Source organism: Myxine glutinosa, chromosome 2 (assembly GCF_964187855.1).
Source record: "Myxine glutinosa chromosome 2, kmMyxGlut1.1, whole genome shotgun sequence".
NCBI classification, from domain to species: Eukaryota; Metazoa; Chordata; class Myxini; order Myxiniformes; family Myxinidae; genus Myxine; species Myxine glutinosa.
This window is the reverse complement of record NC_136262.1, coordinates 82,033,985-82,059,692: the sequence shown is the minus strand read 5'-3', so window position 1 is coordinate 82,059,692 and position 25,708 is coordinate 82,033,985. Positions and strand designations below refer to the sequence as shown.

The following is a 25,708-nucleotide window of genomic DNA, read 5'->3' as shown; positions in this document are numbered from 1 at the left end:
GCGAGTTCGTTTACCGACCGTCGTCTGACGTCATCGATCCTCCCTTCCAATCAGTCTGTCGCCTCTCGACCTCCAGAATGTTGTTCTGGCGTCAGTCCCTCACCATTGGCCGAGCCCTTCGCGCTCTCCTCCCCATCCCATCGGTCGGTGGCCAATCAGTACGTCGCTTCCCTTGCTTTTACTTTACCACTCAGCGAGCTGCTTCTTGCTTTGCTCCGGCCAATCCCTGTTCCCCAGGGTGTGGCTTTTGGCCTGGTTGCTCCGATGTGTGTTTCCCCACAGTGTGGTTCGTGGCAGTGCCCAAACTGGCTTACGGGTGGGTTTCCATTATTATTTGCTATGCGTGGTGCTTTTGATGGTGGGATTCCTCACTAATGTTTATGTGTGGTGCCATACGCAGTGGCGTCACTCGGGTTGGTGTCACCCAGTGCGGTAACTAATGGTGTCACCCCCCTGCCCCCCATGGACCTCCTCCCGTACCAGACCATACAAAATCCTTAGTAATGTTTTTTGAACTAATGTTACTCCTAAATCGTAATTCCTGTATATCATTGAATGTAATGGCAATAGCAGTGACATACACAACTCACAAAATTAAAATTACACCTTCTTATTACTCCTTCTTTTCCGTTAATTACTACTTCATTCTCAAATAAGTTATTGACAAGTCAGGAGACGACGATGGTTCAAGAGCGTGCGGTATTCTTCGGTTCGATTTCGAAAATTCGGTTCGATTCCGACAACTTTGAAAATTTGACCTTTGTGACCTTGTAATGTCAAAACGAAGGTTACTGACCTTGAAATGAGTTACGAAATAATGTATAATCAGTTATGAGGTTAGTTAGCTACACAATACCGAAAATTCGGTTTTGTTTTTTTTGGTTTATTTTGTATACTGAATCGAGGCTCGTGAAAGAGCTGACAACCGCGAGGGAAAGACAGTACAGGGGGACCACGAGGGAAAGACAGCACAGGGGGACCGCGAGGGAAAGACAGCACAGGGGGACCGCGAGGGAAAGACAGCACAGGGGGACCACGAGGGAAAGACAGCACAGGGGGACCGCGAGGGAAAGACAGCACAGGGGGACCACGAGGGAAAGACAGCACAGGGGGACCACGAGGGAAAGACAGTACAGGGGGACCACGAGGGAAAGACAGCACAGGGGGACTGCGAGGGAAAGACAGCACAGGGGGACCGCGAGGGAAAGACAGCACAGGGGGACCACGAGGGAAAGACAGTACAGTGGTACCACGAGGGAAAGACAGCACAGGTGGACCACGAGGGAAAGACAGTGCAGGGGGACCGCGAGGGAAAGAGTACAGGGGGACCACGAGGGAAAGACAGTACAGGGGGACCGTGAGGGAAAGACAGTGCAGGGGGACCACGAGGGAAAGACAGCGCAGGGAGACCACGAGGGAAAGACAGCACAGGGGGACCGCGAGGGAAAGACAGCACAGGGGGACCGCGAGGGAAAGACAGCACAGGGGGACTGCGAGGGAAAGACAGCACAGGGGGACCACGAGGGAAAGACAGCACAGGGGGACCGCGAGGGAAAGACAGCACAGGGGGACCGTGAGGGAAAAACAGCACAGGGGGACCACGAGGGAAAGACAGTACAGGGGGACCGCGAGGGAAAGACAGCACAGGGGGACCGTGAGGGAAAGACAGCACAGGGGGACCGCGAGGGAAAGACAGCACAGGGGGACCGCGAGGGAAAGACAGTACAGGGGGACCACGAGGGAAAGACAGTACAGGGGGACCACGAGGGAAAGACAGCACAGGGGGACCACGAGGGAAAGACAGCACAGGGGGACCACGAGGGAAAGACAGCACAGAGGGGACCATTAAGGAAAGACAGCACAGGGGGACCACGAGGGAAAGACAGTGCAGGGGGACCGCGAGGGAAAGACAGTACAGGGGGACCACGAGGGAAAGACAGTACAGGGGGACCGCGAGGGAAAGACAGCACAGGGGGACCACGAGGGAAAGACAGCGCAGGGGGACCACGAGGGAAAGACAGCACAGGGGGACCGTGAGGGAAAGACAGTACAGGGGACCGCGAGGGAAAGACAGCACAGGGGGACCGCGAGGGAAAGACAGCACAGGGGGACCACGAGGGAAAGACAGCACAGGGGGACCATGAGGGAAAGACAGCACAGGGGGACCACGAGGGAAAGACAGCACAGGGGGACCACGAGGGAAAGACAGCACAGGGGGACCACGAGGGAAAGACAGCACAGTGGGACCGCGAGGGAAAGACAGCACAGGGGGACCACGAGGGAAAGGGTTGATTCCGACAACTTCGAAAATTTGACCTTTGTGACCTTCAAAGGTCAAAGGTCGAAGATTCTGAAATTTGTTGGAAAACTTGTATTTCATGATGTATGTGATAATATAAGATCATGTACGACATTTCACCCTATCAGGAAGCGAACAATGTAATAAAACCATCAAAAATTGACTTTTCTAATTTCCGTGACCTTGTGACCTTGACCTTGGGGCGAAAATGAAAAATGGAGCACTGTCGGGCTAGACACATGACATTGGCCTAGCCAAATACCGAAACCCTGTCAGATTCCACCAACTCCCTCGGAGAAGATGTAGCTTGAACTTGATTACCCCCTAAAAAGACATCTTTTTCGGGCGTCGCTCCACCCACAATGGGTGCAATACGCCCACTCTAGGCAGGACACAACTAGATCATGATATCAACCTCCCACCCAAGTTTCATCAAGATCAGATGATATCATCGGGTAGTTATGCTGCGGACAGACAGACAGACACACACACACACCCATGACGAATATAGTGGTCACTCTGTTTGATAACTCGTGAACCAATATAGGTTCACAAATACTAATTACCACAATATCGTAGCTAAAACACCAGAAAATTTGACAAAAGCAGTGACTATAAAAACACCAGCGGCAACAAAAACAGTGCGTGCTTGTAGCGAGTGCAGACGAAACCACGTGATTCGAAGCATCATTGTAATTGGGTAATAATGACCGCTCTGACAGGAGCGCATTAGAAGGTTCAAAAAGTAAATTAGCATAGAGTTTTAGCCTTGTAGGTATATTGATACATGTAAGCTGGGCTTACGGAAAATGTTTTTGTTGTTATAACTAACTACAGGGATATTTTTATAAAAATTTATAAATTCCCGCTAAAATTTGGTGTCACCCCCTCTGATAGTGTCACCCGGTGCGGTCCGCACCCCCCGCTCCCCCCTAGTGACGCCAGTGGCCATATGGGACAATGGATAAATCACCAGGTCTGACAAACATGGGAATTAACATAATCACTACTCTAGTTAGCACAAGGATCATCCTTGTATGATCACAAATATACACTTACGTGAACAAACCGCCTAAACAAACTTATTACATGTGGGGTTCCCTATCACGATAATCGGAGCATGATACCTACACAGATCTACCTGATCTATATATCACTCTAGCCCAAAATTCATAACACAGCCCCCCACCTAGAACCGTAGCCCCTGCTAGGTTCACTGCAGGTGCTACCATTCCAGTCTTAACACTTACTGTCTCACACTTAATTAACCTATGAAATAAATTTGGAGGGCTGTGGGAAGTGAGCCGAAGCTACCTAAATATGCTCCTTAACATGCTACCCCCTTAAACAACCATCACATTTCAAATATTTACAATGATTGAGGTTCGTGTTCCTGGGGAGGAAGAGAAAAACAACATGCAAACCTAACTTAACCACAAACCTTAACCTCATGCAAAACATGCAAAAATTTCAATAAACATTTGTACAACCCCAATCTACAGACCACGTCCCCCGGTGGATGCTACAAGACTCAATGTTACCTGCGGGGCCATCCCAATGCACCCCAAATTTCTACTGGCCCTCTCCTGGTGTTACAGGTGAGTGACATGGCTTGGTGGATTTCACCCACATTCATTCAACACAAACTCATAACCACTCATACACATTCCAAAAATCATCACAACAAAAAATCACAACAAAGCACTTGTTTCACCCCCCCCCTGCAGGACGATGGCATAGAATGTCATACACATGTGTGTGCGTTTCTACTAGGCAGCGGGTAGGTACCCTCCAAGCAAGACGGCAGGGGTGCTTCAGGCTGTGGTGCCCGCAGTCCCAAAAACAAGTCACCCGACTTACAACTTCGTCCCCGTCCCCCCCTTTACCTCTTGGCCCGTGACAGCCAAACAGCTCCTTACACTGTCACCCCGCCGGTGGGGGTCTCCACACACCAGGCTCGGTTGCCTCCGGCTTCCTTGCTGCCTCACGGGTCACCGGGAGTCTCTCACCCCAGGGCGCCCAACAGACCCCACCACCGACGGGCTCCAATTTTCAGACACCACTGGTTGCCAGGGGTAACTGCTGCAGAGGGGAGCCGCAGTCATCGCTCCTCCAAAGCTTGATCCGTACCTGCGGACACACACACCTTCCCCACCCACAAAATCCACAAAACACATTTCCTCCCCCACTGCCATTCAATTCTCCACCACATATTTCAAGAGAAGATGGTACCAAAAAGATGTTGCCATGGCCTGACATTATGTGAAACCCCATTCACATTTTAAATCACATTTCCATGCTCATTAATCACCACTCATTCTCAATTTCCAACCTCACCACCACATAAAAACACAAAACCTCCACACATAAACAAACGCCACCCACAAGACACTGTGTGGCACACATTCCATCCCCTCACCGACAATGCCATCACTTTCACCCGCCCCTACTCCAAATTACATGTCCCCAATTTCAATAAGCAAGTACTGAACCCTGGGACAGTAAACACCAAGGCCTTACCTCTACCTTGATGTGCAGGTAATTGCCAGTTGGTCAGGTCCAAAGTGCCATCCACCCTACAGAATCCCAAAATTTATCCCAAAGGGCCAATCCAATTTCACCAAATTTCCTTTTGTCCCACTGTACTGACAAGTATGTGGATCCATCTCCAACGGTGATCTGTACTACACAACTACATTTGGGTACGACAGCTCCGCACCTCTACCGTACAAGGGCCATCGGGACAAGCTGAGCAGCCGAAACGTCAACATGGCCCATGAGTGTCCATAAGGGCACGACCCACCATCCATCCTTCGGCCCCCCTGCGAGGAACACAGCTGCATCAGCCCCAGCTGGCCAATGTGGTGAGCACCTGCTGCCAACACTACCATTCCCCAAAAACCTCGGCCCTAGGGGCAGCGGTCGCAATGCGTGGCATCCACATCACATCACCTGCACCGCCCACATACTCCAGTCCACACAACTGAAGCCCCCTGTGCCCACCCACACTTGAACACGCCAAAGTCTAGCAGACAGCCATGCTCCACCAGGAGACTTCTCCAGAAGACTATGGTCCGCACACCTCGGACACCCACAGCACCACGTTGACCTCCAGACCACCCAACTACAGTATGAAAGAAAAATAAGAAGTGGCTTTAGTCCTTCCACTCGATTAGTCCACCTCCAAATATTGGAGGCTCTGGCTCATGGACTATTGAGATCGTCGTAAGACCTCTCAAAGGCTGATGGGCTTTTCAACTTTGTAATGGGTTTATGTCTCTTGCAAACTGTTTGGGTAATGTGGGCCTTAGAGATTGGCTACTTGTTGAGACTATATGTTGGAAGCATTCTGCATGGAGGAGAAAAGGAAAGTTGGGAGGGAGTTTTCTCGAGGAAACACAAATATCTATCATTTAATACTCATTTGGAAAAAGTGTGAGAAGCTATGTTTGACCCTCAGGTCACACTCGTCGCCACAATGAAAACGCAACATTTATTCAGATGTTTTGCCTTAACTGTTCTTCTTTAAAGACATACATTGGACCCGTACTTATATCTGTAAACCCTTTCAAGGCAGATGCCCCTATTTTACAGATCGGGAGGTGGAGATGTACCAGGGAGCGGTGAGTGTAGTTCATCGCACTTCATGTTTTCCTCACCTCAGCTCACTCTAAATCATTTTTCCATCCAAATTCATTTCTACTCACCTTAACTTACCCCTTCTCACCATTTAAGACTTCCCTCCCCCTCCCTTCTCACTTTACCAAATTGTTCAATCACCTTCAGCCTTAACTTCTTTCCATCTATCGCTTTTTCATTCTCTCTCTCTCTCTCTCTCTCTCTCTCTCTCTCTCTCTCTCCTCTCACTCTCTCTCTCTCTCTCTCTCTCTCTCTCTCTCTCTCTCCCTACCTCTCTCTCTCCATCTCTCTCTCTCCCTACCCTCTCTCTCTCCCTCTCTCTCTCTCTCTCTCTCCCCTTTCTCCCTCTCTCTCTCCCTCTCTCAATGTTTTCGCTTAATTTAATTAAACGTTTAATTTGCTCTTGATGTGGTCATAGCTCTTGCATGAGCATTTCCTTTAAAAATTGTTTGTGGTTTTGTTTGTGTCTTCACCTTTGGTTTGTAAAATTTTTATACTTGCTGGTTTCCTTTAAATATCCTTTGCTCCTTTTGGTGAATTCATGATCCTTACAAAATGTTTCTTTAAACTGGTTGCTTTGCTTACAACCGCTTTGTGAAATGGCTTGTATTTTTATAATAAAAGAGCACAAAAGTCTTTCTCTCTCTCTCTCTCTCTCTCTCATCTCTCCTCTCTCTCTCTCTCTCTCTCTCTCTCTCTCTTCTTTCTCTCTTTCTCCTCTTTCTCTCTTCTCTCTTTCTCTCTTCTCTCTCTCTCTCTCTCTCTCTCTCTCTCTCTCTCTCTCTCGTCTCTCATCTCTCTCTCTCTCTCTCTCTCTCTCTCTCTCTCTCTATTGGACTATTGGAGGCTATTGGACACGCCCCTTCTGTCCAACGCTGAAAACTTTTCAAACGCACGTTTTCCCCAGTTCGTTTGTTGTTTCTGAACAAAATGGCCACCGCTGGTTCATCAGAGGGTGCTGTGGGTAAATCTGACCCCGGGGAAACTTCCAGAGCTTACAGGTGATGTTAAGTCAGAAGAAGAAGTGGAGCTGAAGAAATGTGAAACGGAGATCTCTGTTCCTCAAGCCCAGTTTTTGGTGAAGGACGATGAAGAACTGATGTGCAAGCGGCAGACACAGATGTATGCAAATGAATGTGTGACACCATCGCGCAAGAGCATTTAATTATGAGATTGAAGACCAAGATGCCATGGTGACGCAGATGGAAAGAAGGATGGGGATCCTGTAGAGCTGTTGCTCATTGGCAGAATCATTGCTCATTTTGCTCATTGCATTGATCATTGCTCATTGGCAGATCACATTGGCAGAATAAAGATTGTCTCTCTCTCTCTCTCTCTCTCTCTCTCTCTCTCGCGCCCCCTGCTGGTCGTTTGCATGCTGGTTGTACTGTCATGGCGTCTGCTTGTGGAGGCCTGTGAGTGCTCTGTGTTGTTGCTCCATTCCCCCCCCCCCCCCCCGTTTTCCCCCCTCTGTGTCCTTGTACCTGTTCGTGGAGTCTTCCTGGTGATTCCCATATACGTTGAGACGGGAGAGAGAGCCGGAGAGCACAGGGTGATCGCTGGTAAGGGTCGCCGTTTTTGGGCGTCGCCCGATCGGTGTTTGCTCCTTCATCTTAAACCTCTATTTCCTTTTTTTCCTTTCGTTTATCCTTCCTTCAGTTTGTTTTGTTGCCTCCCTTTTCCGAAGTTAGGGAAATCGGAGAGGTCTGATTGCTTCCCATTCCCGGAGTTCGGGTAGGGAAGATTGTATTATATATTCACCCTCCCCGAGTTGGGGAGGGGTTGTAAGTGCAGCTGTTCCAGCATGGCAGCTGCACTATCTCGATTTACGGCCTTTCAGAGCCTGACCCGTAAGCACGGGTTCTTTTGTGTACCTCCGGAACGTGAGGTTAGTGTCGAGGACGTTGTCCTCGCAACCGGTCGTGTTGTCGGGATCGACAAGGTTGTTGCCGCTTCGCGGATGAACAAGCGGATTGTTATTTTTTTGTCCGACGTGGATTGTGTCCCACAAATTGTCGAACAGGGTTTGACAATCGATCCAGATTTATTTGTAATGATTTCCCCACTAGATAGCCCAGCGATAAAAGTCGTGATATCAAATTGCCCCCCATTTGTATCCGACGATGTACTAATTAAAGAGTTGTCCCGATACGGTACCATCGTGTCTCGTATCTCCATGATTCCCTTCGGGTCACGAAACAACGATTTAAGGCACGTGGTTTCATTCCGGCGGCAAGTGTTTATGATTTTAAAAAATTCCCAGAAGGATTTAAACCTTATAATAAAATTAAAACATCAACAGAACGAATATACAGTGTACGTGTCCACCAACGTTCTAAAATGTTTTGGCTGCGGACAATTTGAGCATGTTAAGCATGACTGCCCCCCAAAAGAGAATTCTCCACAAGTGCAACCTCCCCTCCGAACCGGGAATAAGCAACCCCCCCACCCTCCCACCACCGGTCCAAACCCTCCCACCACCGGTCCAAACCCTCCCACCACTGACCCAAGCCCTCCCACCACCGACCCAAGCCTTCCCACCACCGAACCAAACCTTCCCACCACCGAACCAAGCCCTCCCGCCGCCGAACCAAGCCCTCCCACCACCGACCCGAACCTTCCCACCATCGACCCAAGCCTTACCACCACTGATCCCAATCTGTCCACCACCGACCCAAGCCCTCTTACCACCAATCCAAACCCCCCCGCCGTACCCCCTTCCCCTCCCCTTGAAACAGGGGCCCCTCCCTCTACTGAAGGATCTAATTGCAGCCATCTCCTGTTAACTATAGATCTCCCCCCCCAGGCGACATCGTCCAATCACAGCTTGTTGCCTGCTATAACTGATCCTACCTCTCCCGCCGTGGTAGCCGATGGGAATCCCCTCCCGATGATCACGTCCTCCCTCCCCCCCCCCCCTCCCCCCAAACCCTTGCAATCTCTTCCCACTAACCAGGACGAGTTTCAATTAGTCTGCCCAAAAGGAAAAAGACATCTGCAAACAACAGATGAAAACGGTCATCTCTTTAAAAAACCTACAACTGAAAACCGACAGCCCCACCTCTCTGGCCTAGATTTGTCCCTCGTCACAGAAAATCGTTTCTCGGTATTGGAGGACATAGATGTGGATGAATCCTCGCCCTTGTCTACTGACCTAGAAACTGATATGGTTGAACCGCAAAAATTAGTACCCACCCCTGCTCCCCTGAAGATGCCCTCCCCGTCCCCCCCCTCTATGGACTATGCCCCATCCGATAACGTGGAGGGATGTGATGACGGTGAGGAGATAAATGATGAAAACCAGTGTGACACACCATCTGAGCCATCTGATATAGATGACTCTGTTAGTGAATGTGGTAGCCTCAAGGAAGAAGAAATCCCTCCAATCCCTCCCTCCGAGATAAAAAGGTTTCTTAAGGACACATTCCGAAAAAGGAATGTTGTAATAGAAACCTTTTTTCCGGAGCTACCTGATTTTATACATTCCGCTAGACTGATGGTAAAATGGCCCCACGTTTTTAATTTCAATTCCTCCCAACGTCACCGTTTAAAGAAGTGGTCGCAAAAAGCTAAGAATGAACTGCTATCAAAAAATTGAGTGGTGGTCACTCCTCCTTATAGCTGTAATGAGTTTTTCCATTTGTAGCTTGAATATTAACGGAGGATGTAGCTCTGTCCGCAAAGTTCAAGTAAGGGATTTTTTATTACAGAAGAAAGTTGACATTGCCCTCTTACAAGAGACCCATGCCAACGACTACTGTGTCGCAGAGTGGTGTAGGCTCTTCCCCGGCCTGTCCTTCTTTAGTAACGGTGACTCCCGCAAAGGCGGTGTCGCAATAATTCTTAGCCCCTCCTTTTCGCCTTCATCGCTTAAATTCGACGAAATACACAAGGGATCCCTAGCATCCCTAGAATTCCACTACTGTGGAAAATTCTATACTATTTTTAATATCTATGCCCCAAGTACGCCTGTAGCTCGGCGAGTTTTTTTTAATGACCTTGGGACACAGCTAACGTCCCTCGACAGCCAAAACGCCCTAAAAAACCGAGACAATCATGTTTGTATTGGTGGAGATTTTAACTGCACCCTTCAACCCCAACTAGACAGGAACAGTGCAGAGCCCCATCCTGCCTCCACAATCCCTCTCACCAAATTTTTAAAACCAATGAATCTGACAGATATATGGCGGGTACAGCACCCATCAATCAGGCAATACACATGGTGTCGATGCATTCAGGGTAATATTGTACTTGCTCGCTTGGACAAGTTTTATATTAATCCTCCACTTGAACGCCTCGTTCTGTCATCCAAAATTTGCCCATCAGGATTCTCGGACCACAGCGCAACATTTCTCAAAATTTCTGCCCCCTGCCCGAAACACAGGAGTGCTTTTTGGAAATTTAATAACAACTTACTTGATGATAGTACCTTTAAGGACATTTTTCCAGAAATTTGGAATATTCTGGTTGCCTCCCAAGGGAATTTCTCAAACCTCAGACAATGGTGGGATAATGCCAAAACGCACATCAGACTATTCTGCCAACAATATCGTGCGTATGGTGTTCAAGAGGAAAGAAAAACCACAACCTTACTTGAAGATGAAATCCTGGAATTACAGGAACAGCTTCAGGGAACCGCAAGTGTGAGCTACCAGGGAATGAGGCAACAAATCCATGGAAAAACGGCCTTACTGAATTCCATATCCGAAAGGCGAGCACAAAATGCTTTATTGCGCCTGAAGATGAGGTACATACACGACCTTGATGCTCCAACCAAATTCTTCTTCAGCCTTAAAAGGGGGGCCTCTTCGTCAATGATTACACGCTTGCTCCATGATGGGGAACTCCTTTATGAAGATGGCAGAATCAGGGAATGTGCCCGGAAACATTTTAAACAACGGTTTATGCGGCATGACATTAACCAGGATGCAATATCGGAACTTGTTTCTAACCTTCCAACATTGGCGGAGGATCAGAAGCAGCAGTTGGAGGATCCTCTTAGGTTACCTGAGCTCACCGCTGCCTTGAAGGCCTTAGAACCTGATAAAGCCCCTGGACTGGATGGGCTGACAAGTGAATTTTTCCAGTTTTTTTGGGACACCATTGGACCTCACCTACTGCGGGTATTGAATGAATGTTTAGAGGATGGACAACTGCCGTGGAGTTGCCGGAGAGCAGTCACCACCTTAATTCCTAAGAAAGCGGACACTCAACTTATAGAGAACTGGCGTCCTATTTCTGTTTTATGTACGGATTATAAAATTTTAGCCAAAGCCTTGTCTAATCGAATGAAACCTTTTATGAATGTACTAATAGGAGAACATCAATCCTTTTGTATTCCTGGACGTACTATTTTTAATAATATCTTTCTTATCCGTGATACCATTCGGTTTTGTAACAATTTTAATATGAATGTTGGTCTGTTTTTTATTGACCAAGGAAAAGCCTTTGACTGTATTGACCACATGTACCTTTTTAGAGTTTTAGAGAATTTTGGGTTTGGACCTATTTTTATCTCGTACGTTAAACTTTTGTATTGTAATATATCCAGTGTTCTTAAAATTAATCAAGTATTGTGTAGCCCCATTGCTGTACAACGGGGAGTACGGCAAGGTTGCCCGCTATCTGGACTTTTATACTCTCTTGCCATCGAACCTCTTCTGCTCCAATTACGTACGCACATTTCTGGCTTCACTGGATCAATTCTTACCACACCGCTAAAAGTCTCTGCCTATGCAGATGATGTCTGTATTTATATAAAAAATAGTGCTGACGTCACTGCGGTGGCTCAAGCACTAAAAACATATTGTCAGGCTTGTTCAGGCCAGGTAAACTGGAAGAAGAGTGAAGCCCTTTGGATAGGACCTGGAGATTGCCCGCCAATTGTCCTACCAGGAGGAGTGAACTGGCAGAAAAGTGGCATTAAATACCTCGGTATTTTCCTCGGAGACAACACCTTTGAGCAACAGAACTGGGTGGGATTACCAGACAAGGTAATGGCAAAACTGGCCCGCTGGAAAGGACTTCTTTTTCAACTTTCGTACCGCGGAAGAACTCTCGTCATTAACAATCTTGTCGCCTCTATGCTATGGCATAAGATGATATGCCTACAACCGCCCGGGAGCCTTCTTATTACACTGCAAAAGAGCATTGTCGACTTTTTCTGGAGCGGGAAACACTGGCTCCAACCCCCCGTGGCATACTTACCACTCACTGAAGGTGGCCAAGGTCTTATTGATATCCGCAGCCGGATTATGGTCTTCCGGCTTCATATCGTGCGCCAACTTGTATATGGAGATGAAGCCCTACTCTGGAGGCCTCTGGCTAACTGCATATTACAGCTTACATGCAAGCTGGGTTACGACCGAGAACTTTTCTTGATGAACCCTCATCAAATCGATTCATCCTTGCTGCCCACCTTTTACCAAGGGGTGATGAACGCCTGGCAAGCCCTGTCCTTTTCCCGTGAAATGGCAACATACAACATGGAAATGTTGATGAATGAGCCCCTATGCTACAACCCCTTCCTGGAAAACAGCTTGAATAATAGGGGACTCGTTCAACGCTTTGTTGATGCCAAGCTGCTGCGAGTGAAAGACCTCATGACAGAGTCTGGGAGCTACCGGCTGAGTGCTGCCGCTGTGGCACAAAAAACCGGAATAAAATCTGTCAGGATCATCTCTCGGTTCCTTCAAGGGATATCCACAACGTATCGTAATACCTGCGAGGAACTTGGCCCTTCCCCCGAGGAAACAGCGGGTGACTTCCCCAAACTCCTAGTCTTCAGCCCGCCACTTAATCTGTCCCCTGGCCTGAACAGCCCTGATGATACTGCATTATCCCTTCCCACCTTTCCAAAGAAAACTTTGTACAACGCGTACGTTAAAATTTTATACGCAAAAACATTTTCTGGGCACCCGAGGCTTCGATGGCGGGATGTTTTACCCCCAATACCCCCCAATTGCCACAATTGGCGAAGTTTTTATCTTTTGCCTACTCCAAAGTATGTTGGAGATATTCAATGGAAACTTGTACACTGGATTTTACCTTATAATGTTTTACTGAACCGGTTTTCTACTGCTAACTCTAATCTATGCCCTTTCTGTGCATCCATTGAAACCCTACCGCATATATACCTTGAGTGTGAACGATTGCAACCTCTTTTTACATTCCTTCAGGAACGCTTTGTGAAGCTTGGTTCCCTCTTCAATCACAATGTTTTTATTTATGGTGTTTTAGGACCGTCTTCCCTTAGAAATGTGGTTTTAATGAATTTTTTAATTGGCCAGGCCAAGTTTGCAATTTATAAATCCAGAAAGAAAAAAATGGGAAACGCTTCTGACTCGTCATAAGATGTACTGCTCACCTTTAAGGCTCTTGTAAATGCAAGACTAAAGCTAGAGTACCGGTTTTTTAAAATGAACAAGAATTTAACATGTTTTAAAGAAAAGTGGGTTTTTAATGATGTCATATGCACACTTGATGATGATGATTTGATAATAATTTTTCCTTGAGACCATTTTTATTGTGCTTTGTTTCTTTATGACTGAACATCACTGATTTTTTGTACTCTTGTAATAAAAGGAAGAAACAGTCAGTCTCTCTCTTTCTCTTTCTCTTTCTCTTTCTCTTTCTCTTTCTCTCTCTCTCTCTCTCGCCCCCTGCTGGCCGTTTCGTGTGTTGGGCGTGGCAAGATGGCGCGTGCTCGTGCTTGTGTGTTGTAGCTCCTGGCTCGTGTTGTTTTTCATCCTCTCCCCACCAACCTTTTTACCTTCCCTTTCCTTTGTTTTTTTCCTTTTGTACTCTTGTCGTGTATGTTGACCTTTTTCCTCCCTTCCTGCTTCGTTACCACCTGTCCCTCGTTTTTTTCTCCTCCTTCGAGACAGAGAGAGGGAGAGCCAGCACGGTAAGGGTTTGTTTGAACCACGTTTTTTTCCTAACGTGGTTTAAACCGTGCTTTCGTTTCTAGTTACTTAATATATATATATTTTTTTCTATTCTTTTTTTTTGGGATTATACAAATCTATTTGCTTTCACTTCGTTTCTCCTTTGACGATATGGCTAATAGGAGTAGCCAAAGGCCTGCCGATCGTGTTACCGATGAGGGTTTATCGCGTAAGCACGGGCTGTGCCTTGTCCCACCGGAGGGAGTTGAAATGGATGACATTTTGCTTGCGATTGGGGATTTGATCGACGTGAGTAACATTCGTGCCGCGTCTCGTATGAATCACAAAATTGTGGTTTTTGTTTCGCAAATAAGTCTGGCCGATATTGTTGTGCAGAATGGTTTGACCTTGGGAAACGATCTGTTTGTTCCTGTGTCGTCGATGGACACGCCGGCAGTTAAAGTCATTCTGAGCAATGTTCCGCCTTTCCTAGGTAACGAGGAAATCCTACACAAGCTAGGTGAGTTTGGCACTGTCGTCTCTCGAATCATTAGGGTTCCTCTACGTACGAGAAACGGCAGGTTGAAGCACGTACAATCGTTTAGACGTTTTTGTTTTGTTGTTCTAAAAGACGCAGCGAAGCAGTTGAACACCTCCCACACCTTTAAAGTAGGCGAGCATGAATATAGAATCTTCATGGCGACCGAGACCTTGATCTGCTACGGATGTGGAGCACACGGACACACTAAGCAGTATTGCCCAGACGCCAAGAAGACGTACGCTACAGCAGCTGGGTCGGCCCCCCCTGTAACTGATGCAGTGCCCCCCGTTCATGAGCCTGGTGGAGTACAGACGCCCACACCAGAAGACCAGGGTGTGGAAAGTGGTGGCGGTGTTGCTGAGGTTAGTGCAGCAGGGGTGCACCCAGTCGATGAGGACAAGAGGTTGCAACCTCAAGAGAATATGGTCTTTGAGGAGGTATTGATGAAAGGCACCGAGGCTAAGAGGAACCTAAAACGTACCTTTTTGAGCGCCGAGGTGGAAGACAAAGGTAGCAAAGTGATACTCGTACAAACAAACAGTATCTCAGACTATCCTGATGATTCTCAGCAAGCTGGGCAGGGTGGTGACGAAACAGAGGAGAGTAGGACTTCACCCCTTGCTCTTGTTGAAGAAAATCAATGCAGCAGTATTGGTTGTGATGATGGCACCATTGTCCCTTGTGACAACGAGCAGTCCCAGGGCCTGAGTGACAACGGTTGTTGCTCACATCCGGTTGAAACGACCAAGGATGATGGTCCAAGCAGACCTATAATAGGCAGCAGTGGTGGCACAGATGTGCCCCTTGTGATGCAACAAGAAGACTGCAGTGGTGATGACACAGAAGGTGTGCCTGCTCCTGACACACAACAAAGGAGTTTCAACGTTGATGTGGTTAGGGAGCTGGATGAGGAAGCTCAAAGCCTTGTGTCTGTGAATGATCATCAGGGAGAAGAACAGATGGAAGCAACAAAGGAAAACGTCATCAGTTTCCTAAACGAGACGTTTAGGCAACGCTACGTTGTGATCAAAGACCATTTTCCCGATGTGAAAACTTTCATCAGGGCTGCAAGACCCCTCCTGCAAAGAAATGACCCAATGGAAATCTCGGAGGCCCAATTTCAGCGTCTTCGGAAAGCGGTCACAAAGGCGAATAAGGAATTGCAGGCGGAGGGTGAGTTACCTTTGTAAATGGCTTTGCGAAAGATATGTATCGCATCCCTGAATATCAATGGGGGTTGTACCCCCTTACGAAAAATTCAGACAATTCAGGCGATGGAGAGGGTGAAAGCCGACATCATCCTGATACAGGAGACTCATGCTACGAACACCCTGGTTGCTGAATGGGGAAAACTTTATCGAGGGCAGTGGTGGCTGAGTGGGTTTACCACACCCAAAGCTGGTGTTGCCATCGCCTTGAGTGATAGAATCCCTGCTCGGAAGATTGTCTTTAAGGAAATTTATAAGGGACATCTGATAGCGGTGGATTTCTATTGCAACACGCAAAGGATCATCATTGTGAACGTATATGCACCGAGTGAGCCCATGGAAAGAAGAGTGTTTTTTTCCACTCTGCATGACTTTGTAAAAGGACTGGATACAACCGCTTTCATCTGTGTTGCTGGTGATTTCAATTGCACTATCAATCCTTCCGTAGACAGGACCGGTCATGAACCCCATCCAGCTTCTATGAGGATTTTGGAGAACATCATCAAAAATCAGCATTTGAAAGATGTTTGGAGGTTGCAACACCCAACTTCACGGTGCTATACGTGGTGCAGATGCCATGATGGGAGGATATCAATGGCAAGGCTAGACAGATTCTACGTGAATAAGCCAATGCTAAATGTGATGGCCACAACCCAGATACTCCCAACTGGTTTCACAGACCATTACCTGGTTTCAATGGGTTTTAATTTGCCTCTGACCTCAGGGGGTAGTGCGTATTGGTCACTTAATACCCACCTGCTGAATGATATGAGATTCAAAGAGGCTTTTCGAGCCGTGTGGGAAAGAATTCGGTCCTCCAAATTTGAACATGCTAACCTTCGACTGTGGTGGGACCTCGCAAAGGGTCAGGTCAAATCGTTCTGTCAACAATATAGTCTTTATGCCACTAAATTGCAAAATCTCTCGATTGATTCATTAAAGGCTGAAATTGCAGCCCTGGAGGAAAACATTAATACGGCTGGGAAAGACACTACAGGTGACCGGCTGCTATGGACTAAAAAGGCAATGTTGACTGAACTGGTACGGCAGCGAGCAATGGGCACCCTGGTACGCATGAGAATGAGTTATTTAACGTTGGATATGCCAAATAAGGCCTTGTTTGGTTTGGAGAACTCTGTTAAAAAATCACAACAGATTCATGGGCTACGTGCTGCTAATGGGCCAATAGTGACCTCCCAACAGGAGATTAAGTCTGTTTTGAAGGTTTTTTATACAAACTTGTACTCCCCCCAGAGCATAAGTAATGAGACCTTGCAGGAGCTGACTACCGGGCTTCCAAGACTTGAGGAAGACCAGCAACGCACATTGAACATGTCAGTTTCGGCTGCTGAACTTGAAACTGCTATGCGGAGCTTGAAGGATGGTAAAGCCTCTGGGATTGATGGTTTGCCCGGAGAGTTCTATAAGACTTTTTGGAAACTTGTGGGACCTGACCTGCTTGAGGTATTTGATGAATGCCTTCATGTTGGAGAGCTTCCCCTGTCCTGCAGAAGAGCAGTCATTTGCCTGTTGCCAAAGGCTGGGGACACTCAACTAGTCGAGAACTGGCGGCCTGTCTCATTGCTGTGTGCGGATTACAAGCTTTTGTCGAAGGCCTTAGCAAACCGTTTGGGAACTGTGATCAGCTCTATTGTGCACCCTGACCAGACCTACTGTGTACCAGGAAGGTCAATTTATGACAATATTTTTCTGATAAGGGATATTATTTCTTGTAATAAGTACTTGCGTGCCAGTTTTGGGTTGTTGTTTCTTGACCAAACAAAGGCTTTTGATCGTGTTGATCATACATATTTGTTTTCTGTTCTGGAGCGGATGGGTTTTGGCGAAACTTTCATTTCCTATGTCAAGCTGTTATACACTAACACCTTCTGCATGATGAAAGTAAACAACAGTTTATGTCCCCCTTTTCCTTTCCGTCGGGGTATCCGTCAAGGGTGTCCCCTTTCTGGACTTCTGTATATAATTGCCCTTGAACCACTCTTAGCATCCATCAGGCAGCGAATAACTCAGGATGTGGGAGCCGTTTTTGGTTCAAGATTTGTGGTCACAGCTTATGCTGATGATGTATGTGTTCTGATTAAGGGCCCAAGTAGTGTTGCTGCGGTGCAGCGTTGCTTTAAAGACTACTCTGCGGCCTCTTCCGCCGAAGTAAATTGGGGCAAGAGTGTAGCCTTATGGTGCGGTTCAGATAACCTTTCTTTAACACTGCCACCGTCACTCCCACATAATCTAGAGTGGAAAACAGATGGAGTCAAATATCTTGGTGTCTATCTCGGCAACCAGGAAGTAGAAACGAAGAACTGGGAAGGAATGATTGAACAAATTACACACCGGTTGAAACGATGGGAAGGACTGCTGCGATCTCTTTCTTATAAAGGCCGCTCTCTTGTTATAAATAACTTGATAGCAGCAAGATTATGGCATAAACTAATTGCCTTGCAGCCACCCAAGGAGTTGATACCAGCCATCCAGCGGGTCTTGGTTAATTTCTTTTGGAATGGATACCACTGGCTTCGGCCGCAAATACTGTACCATCCTCGGAAGGAAGGTGGACATGGAATTGTGGAGGTGTCCACCCGGCTTATGGCTTTTCGCCTACAGTCTGTGCAACGTCTGTTGTATGCTGAAGAGCTGCCCTGGCGCTCATTTGCGTTTTTCTTGTTGCAACAAGCGGGAGGCCTGTGTTATGATAGGCACTTGTTCCTGGTGAACCTTGACCGTGTCAGCTTAGTTTCAATCCCAACTTTTTATCAGGGTTTGCTGAGAGTTTGGAAAGGTTTTGGGGTTCATCGTTGCCTTGAGGCTTATAATTGCCGGATGTTTATCCAAGAGCCTATTTTCTATAACGGGTTTTTTTCCATGCATTCCTCATAGTCCGACTTTGATTAGGAAATTTACTCAAGGAGGAATTGGCAAAGTTTGTGACCTGAGGGATACATCTGGGACAAAATGGATGTCTGCTGGCAGGGTGGCGGCCATTCTTGGTTTAAGATCCGTGCGTATTGTCAGCCAAATTATACGCATCGTCAAGAGGAAGTTTAAGGAGTTAAATATTGGCTGGGAAGGTATAAACAATGTCGAGGATGTTCGGCTGTCTTTCCCTGAAATTAAGGTGCTCCCAGCTCTCCAGTCGAATGGTGAACTTGTCTCTCCTTTTCATTTGGCAACAAAGGCTGGTATTCACAAGCTCCTTCGAGAAAACCAAGCATCACCCTTCTCCGGAGTAACAAGAGTGGCCTTGTGGTCCGAAAGGTTAGGGCCAGGGTCTCCTGCCACGCCACTGTGGCCTAATATGTACAAATTACCTATTTACGGGTTCCTTGCAGATATCCAGTGGAGACTAGCACATTGGGCTCTCCCTACGAACACCTTTGTTCATCACCTTGACAGCTCAGTGCCAGTAGCATGCCCCTTCTGTGTACAGAAGGAGGATCTCTTTCATGCCTATGTGAAATGCGAAAGACTAATACCTCTTTTCTTGATTCTCACACACCTGTTTGATCAGTTGTCTTTTCCTTTTACTTCACATTCTTTTATTTTTGGTGTATCTTTCGGACCCTCCTGCAAGGACTCTGGTGTCCTCCTAAACTTCTTAGCTGCTGTAGCAAAATACTCAATATATAAATCGAGGAAAATTAAAATTGATAATGGGCATGGGTTCGATGTTGTACCTATGTTTAAAGGGCTGGTGTCTGCAAGAATAAGGTTAGAGTTTGATTATTATGTGGCGAATGAAAATGTCAAACTCTTTGAATGCAAATGGTGTATTAATGAAGCCTTATGTTTTGTGAATGAATCGAATTTGTACTTTTCTTTTTAACATTAAGAACTGTTGTTTTTTTCTATTTTTTTCTCTCCTGTAAAAATGTAACTTGACCTGGTGTGTTTTTTTGTGAAATAAATGGTGTTGCAAATTCAAATTCAATTCTCTCTCTCTCTCTCTCTCTCTCTCTCTCTCTCTCTCTCTCTCTCTCTCTCTCGTGCGCTCCTGCTGGTCGTTGGTGAGTCATGCGTGGGTGTGGCAGCATGGTGGCTGTGCATGTTGAGCTGTGAGTTCTCTGTCGTGTTGGTTGGTTTTCCTATCCCCCATTTCGCTCCCTTGTGTCCTTGTTTATACTTGTAAAGTTTCCCCTGTGTGTCCTTTCATTGTTGAGACAAGAGAGAGGGAGAGAGCGCACACGGTAGGTGGTGTTCGGTTGCCTCTTTTCGAACCTCCGGGTTTGAGGCCTGGCCTCCATTTTGCCATGTTTTTCCTAGTCCAGGCAGCGGTGTTTCGCTGCTCTAAACGGTTCTTGGACCTAGTCCATTCGTTTTTGGTTTTACCTCCACTTGCCGGTGTTGCTTGTGGTTGGTATCTTTTTTTTTGATTTCTCACCCTTTATTTATTAAATTTACGTTTGCTATGGCAAACGATTGTTTGAGGAATAGCATGTACGAGTCGCTCACTCGCAAGCATGGGCTGGTGTGCGACCCTCCGAGTGAGGTAAAGATGGAGCAAGTGCTTCTAGCAATTGGAAAAAGCGTCGGCTCACATAATATCCGTGCAGCCTCTCGAATGAACAAGAAAGTTGTTGTGTTTGTATCGGAGGTGCACATGGTGAGCTCCGTTGTGGAGCAAGGCCTTCTCATAGAACCCGACATGTTTCTAGTGGTTTCCCCATTAGATACACCTGTGGTGAGGGTCAATGTGTCTAATGCCCCTCCCTTTGTTAAAGGTGAGGACTTGTGTGCTCAATTGAGCAAGTTCGGTACGATCGTATCAAAAGTGACAATGGTGCCGATACACTCGGCAAGGGGTGAATTTCGACACGTGATGACTTTTAAAAGGGTCGTTTACATGATATTGCCCGAAAATGTGCAAAGGCTCAATGTAGTTTTGCATGCAAAGATTAATGGCCATACTTATAGAATGTATGCCTCCACGGACGTCATGACGTGCTATGGGTGTGGAGCTTACGGACACGTAAAGAGTTCCTGTCCCGGTTTGGTGAGACCATTAGAAAATCGAGACCAGGTGATTGCAGATTCTCCTCCCTCCTCACCTAATGGGGCGGATGATATGGTAGACTCCTCCCCATGACCTAATGGTGATCGGGAAACAGTTGACTCCTCCCCCTCACCTACTGAGATACGTGGAATGGTAGACCCCTCCCCACAACCAATGGGTGAACAGGAAACAGTAGACCACTCCTCCCTACCTGCTGGTGTGACAAACGTGGTTGATCCCTCTCCTACTGTACAGGACTGTACGGATGACAATATGGAAGGGTTCGTAACAGTGGTTCGTAAAAAAGGACATAAACGTTCATGTCCCGTCGTGAAGGACGCAAGCACAGTGCAAAGTAAGGTACTTGTTGTGTCAAACGTGTCGCCGAGCTTGCAAGATGGAGCTTGTGTAGAGAATACCTGTGTGGGATTGCAAACTGAACCGGCACCGGGTTTAAATCTAAGCAATTCGTTTGCACCACTTGCCGAACTGTTTGAGGGTTCTGAGTGTGATATAGACATCGAGAATCCTCGCGCATCTCAGGAAGACACAAGTGGGGATATTGATAACCCTGATGTCTTACATGACATTAATGTAATGGTCACAGAGGTGGGCGCAGGGATGGCCAGGTGTAATGATAAAACAGATAAGTTGGACAGCCCCTCAGAGGAAACCTGTAAGCCTACACGTTTCGAACAAAATAAAAGGGATGATAAGAAGGAAGCTGCATATGACGATGAGCAGCTAAACATGAATGAAAACGATATCCATGTTTCTGATCCTGGGGAGATTTGTGCCTCAGAAATAAGTTTGCATCAGGAAGAGAATGACAAAGATGATGCGTTTGATTTTGATGAACCCTACTCTACCTCGTCAGGTAGTGGGTTTTGTGCCCAAGAGGATGGGGATGGGGACACTGTAGTTACAGAAGATGAAGTTAAAAAATTCCTCGATGAATCCTTCAGGAAAAGGAATGTCAGAATTCAGGATTATTTCCCAAACCTACATGCTTTTCTAAAAATTACTAGAAACATGATTCGTGAACCCCAGCAAGTTGGGATATCAGAACCTCAATTTCAGCGATTGAGAAAGTGTGCCACTAAGGCAGGAAAAGAACTCCAAGAGGAGGAAAATTAATAAAGAATAAATGAAGGTAACGTCTCTCAACATAAACGGAGGCCGCAGCTGTATGCGGCGTCTGGAGGTGTTACAACTATTTGAGAAAGAAAAGATTGATATTTTCATGTTACAAGAGACACACATTAACGAATCTTGTGAAGACGAGTGGCGCAGAATGTTTAAAGGGTGCCATGTTTTCTCCAGTGCGGTTGAAGAAGCTAAAGCGGGGGTGGCAATAATCTTGCATCCTCGCCTTCAACCATCCGAGATTCACTATAGAGAGATTTGTAAGGGTTTCTTGATGGTGGTGGATTTTATTAGCAGCAATCAAAAGGTTAGCATTATTAATGTGTATTGCCCCAGTGACAGCGCTGAAAGGGCTCTATTTCTTCCAAAATTAGCGGATTGTTTAAGCACTGTTGATTTGACTTGTTTAATTTGTATGGGGGGAGACTATAATTGCACACTCAACCCTCGACTGGACAGGAACACTCCTGAGCCACATCCACCCAGTGCAAAGTCCTTGGCACAACTTGTGAAAAAATACAAACTTAGAGATGTATGGCGATTACAAAATCCAAACACCCGTCAATATACATGGGTGTGCTGTGCAAAAAACCAGTTAACCATGGGTCGACTGGACAGATTGTACGTGAACCAAGGAATGGTGAATCTGGTTAAGAGAACATGTATAACTCCATCTGGCTTTTCTGATCACCATATGATTGCAATGGATTGTATGTTACCTGGTCATTGCTGTAAGAGTGCACACTGGAATTTCAATGTGAAATTGTTACAAGATGAACATTTTAAAAATGCCTTCAGACTGGTATGGGAAGGATTAGAAAAGAAAAAGTGTTCCTATGTCAATATGCGACAGTGGTGGGACTGTACCAAGTCACAAATTCGGATTTTCTGCCAACAATATTGCTCGTATGCCACTAGTAATACGTCTGGGTTGATAAGTGCTCTAAAAGCAGATGTACTTCAATATGAACAAGAAGCTGGAACATCTTTGGGAAGTGACCAATATCAGCAGCTGATAGAAAAAAAGACCCTGCTGGCCGAACTGGTCAAAGAGCGTGCGGCGGGAGCAATGATTCACCTGCGGATGAGCATAATACACCTCGAGACTCCAAACAAAGATTTCTTCAAAATGCAGAAGGCTGCCAACACTTCTCGGCAGATTCAGAGTCTACGCTCTCCCGACGGTGTTCTGACTCGCCAAAGTGACATTAAACATTCACTGCAAGAGTTTTACTCAAACTTGTTTACTCCAAGAACGGTGGATAAAACGATGGCAAATGAGATAATTGAACTTCTCCCATCTCTTTCTGAAGAGCAGCAACTCCAACTGGAATGTGACATTTCTCTGGAGGAGCTCACAACAGCAGTGAAACAACTCGAAGACGGCAAGGCCCCCGGAATTGACGGACTTCCTGCTGAATTTTACAAAGTTTTTTGGAATGTTCTGGGTCCTGCTTTAATTGAGATTTTTCACGAGAGCCTAAATCAGGGGGAATTGCCCTTGAGCTGCAGAAGAGCTGTCTTATGTCTTCTTCCCAAGAAAGGGGATTTGCAGCAGATTACAAACTGGCGGCCTGTGTCATTGTTAAATACTGATTACAAGATTGTGTCAAAAATGCTTGCAATGTGTCTTAAAAAGGTCATCTCGTTCTTAGATGGGAATGACCAAACGTATTGCATACCTGAACGATCCATGTATGACAGTATTTTCTTGGTTCGAGACTTGATTACTATCGGTCAAACTGCGTCGCATGCTTTTGAGTTATTACTCCTTGACCAGGAGAAAGCTTTTGACAGTGTGGATCACTCTTTTCTGTTTGCATTTCTTACGAAAGCAGGATTTGGAGAAAAATTCATTTCTTGCATAAAACTTTTATACAACAATGTATCATGCCTGCTAAAAGTAAATAATAGTCTGTGTCGTCCTTTCCCCTTTCAGCGTGGCATCCGTCAGGGCTGTCCACTGTCAGGCATGTTGTACACACTGTCCATCGAACCCTTACTGGCTCTCCTTCGTACCACTTTATCTGGTTTGTCCTTGTCAAACAATTCCAAAATTGTTACATCAGCATATGCAGATGACCTGTGTGTTGTGGTTAAAAACCAGGAAGATGTTTTTGAGCTATCCCGGTGTTTTGCCAAATTTGAACTTGCTTCATCAGCAAGAGTAAATTGGAACAAAAGTGTAGCTCTTTCTCTGTACCCAGATACCCTATCGGGGTCACAGGCTTCACATATGGTTCCCCCAACTCTTCCAGGAGGAATGTTATGGAAAACGGATGGGTTTAAATACTTAGGCATCCATTTGGGAACTGCAAGCTATATGAAGAAAAACTGGGATGGTTTCTTCGTTAACATCAAGCAGAAACTATCAAAGTGGAAAGGGATGCTCCATATCTTGTCACTTAAGGCACGGGTAACGATAATAAACAACCTGGTGCTTCCAATCGTATGGCATAAGATCATAGCACTCCAGCCTCCTCAAGCTCTGATCACCAACATTCAGAGGGGTCTAGTTGACTTCTTCTGGGGAGGCCACCACTGGCTTAAGCCAGATGTGCTGTGTAGACCACGTAATTCAGGTGGTCAAAACCTGGTGCACATCCCTAGTCGAATAATGGCTTTTCGGCTAATGACAATTAAACATCTGCTGTATAGCGAGGTTGTGCCCTGGCGTCCTCTCACGAATACGTTGCTCAGGCAAGTAGGTGGAATGGACTATGACCGGGAACTTTTCCTTATGGACTTGAAACAGGTCGACAGAGCTCGGCTCCCTGCATTTCATCGGTCTCTCCTGAACGCCTGGCAAGCTCTAGGAGTGCAGCGGTTGGAGATCTCTTATGATCCCAGGAGGTTTGTGCATGAGCCATTGTTCCAAAACTCACTATTCGCTGAAGTATCTACCAGCCGAGCTTTTATGGAACATTTTACGAACAATGGGATTAATAAAGTGCGAGATCTTATGGAGCTATCCTTAAAGCGATGGTTGTCTGCCAGCACTGTTTCTGGAAAAATTGGCTTGCGTTCAATTAGAATAGTGAGCAGGGTCATAAAGATTGTATCCCAGACTTTTTTAGATTTAAACATTGGGTGGAATGGGGTAAATGAAGAAGTAGACTTTCGTTTAACCTTCCCTGAACTCTCAGTCACTGCCCAGGAACAACATGGTGTGTTTTCCTCTCACAGCGAAGAATCCAGTGTGTTCCACATCATGGGAAAAAGGGCAATGTATAGAATTTGTCTAGAGGTGTGCTTACCGGGCTGTGCAGCACCCTTAAGGAACAAGTGGAAAGTGTCTTTACCTGCAGGAGCATTTCTCACTCCAAATTGGGATGAAATGTACAGGAGTCCTACTGTTGGACGTACAGGAGACCTACATTGGAGACTGGTCCATCACGCCCTGGCCACACAGGTGTTAGTTCAGAAGTTTAACCCTGCTGTGTCTGATTTATGTCCTTTTTGTGGTAATGTTGAACATTTGTATCATGCGTTTATTGAGTGCAAGAGATTGTCATCTCTGTTTCTGTATCTGAGCCGAATCTTTTGTAAATTCAAAATTGTTTTTTCTGTTACAATCTTTGTTTATGGACTTGCATGTAATACTAGGAAAAACTCTGTGATTTTTCTTTTGAATTTTTTGCTTGGAATTGCTAAGCTTGCAATTTATAAAACCAGAAAAGCCAGATTAGGTAGTGGAAAAAATGAAAATGCACTTTTTTGTTTCATCGGGATGGTGTCAGCACGTATAAAGCTTGAACATGCTTATCATGTAAACATGGGGAACCTTCTTGTGTTTGAAGAGTTATGGGGCATGGGGGGTGTTTTGTGCAACTGCATTGGAAATGAGGTTGTGATTTGTATGTGAAGTGGAGTTGGAATACTTTGGGTTTATACTTTTATAATAAAAGGACACAAAGTCAAAAAAAAAGAAAAAAAAAGTCTCTCTCTCTCTCTCTCTCTCTCTCTCTCTCTCTTTCTCCC

The 25,708-nt window shown here is 46.2% G+C and overlaps 1 protein-coding gene across 1 annotated transcript in view; it reads left to right on the top strand.

Moving 5' to 3' along the window:
• The window catches only part of LOC137421645 (unconventional myosin-Ie-like), a 164,686-nt gene that overhangs the window by 19,968 nt on the left and 119,010 nt on the right, over positions 1 to 25,708 (top strand). The window contains 2 exon segments of the mRNA XM_068107900.2: positions 5,831 to 5,872; positions 5,875 to 5,922. Of these exon segments, the coding sequence (XP_067964001.2) occupies positions 5,831 to 5,872; positions 5,875 to 5,922 (90 nt within the window).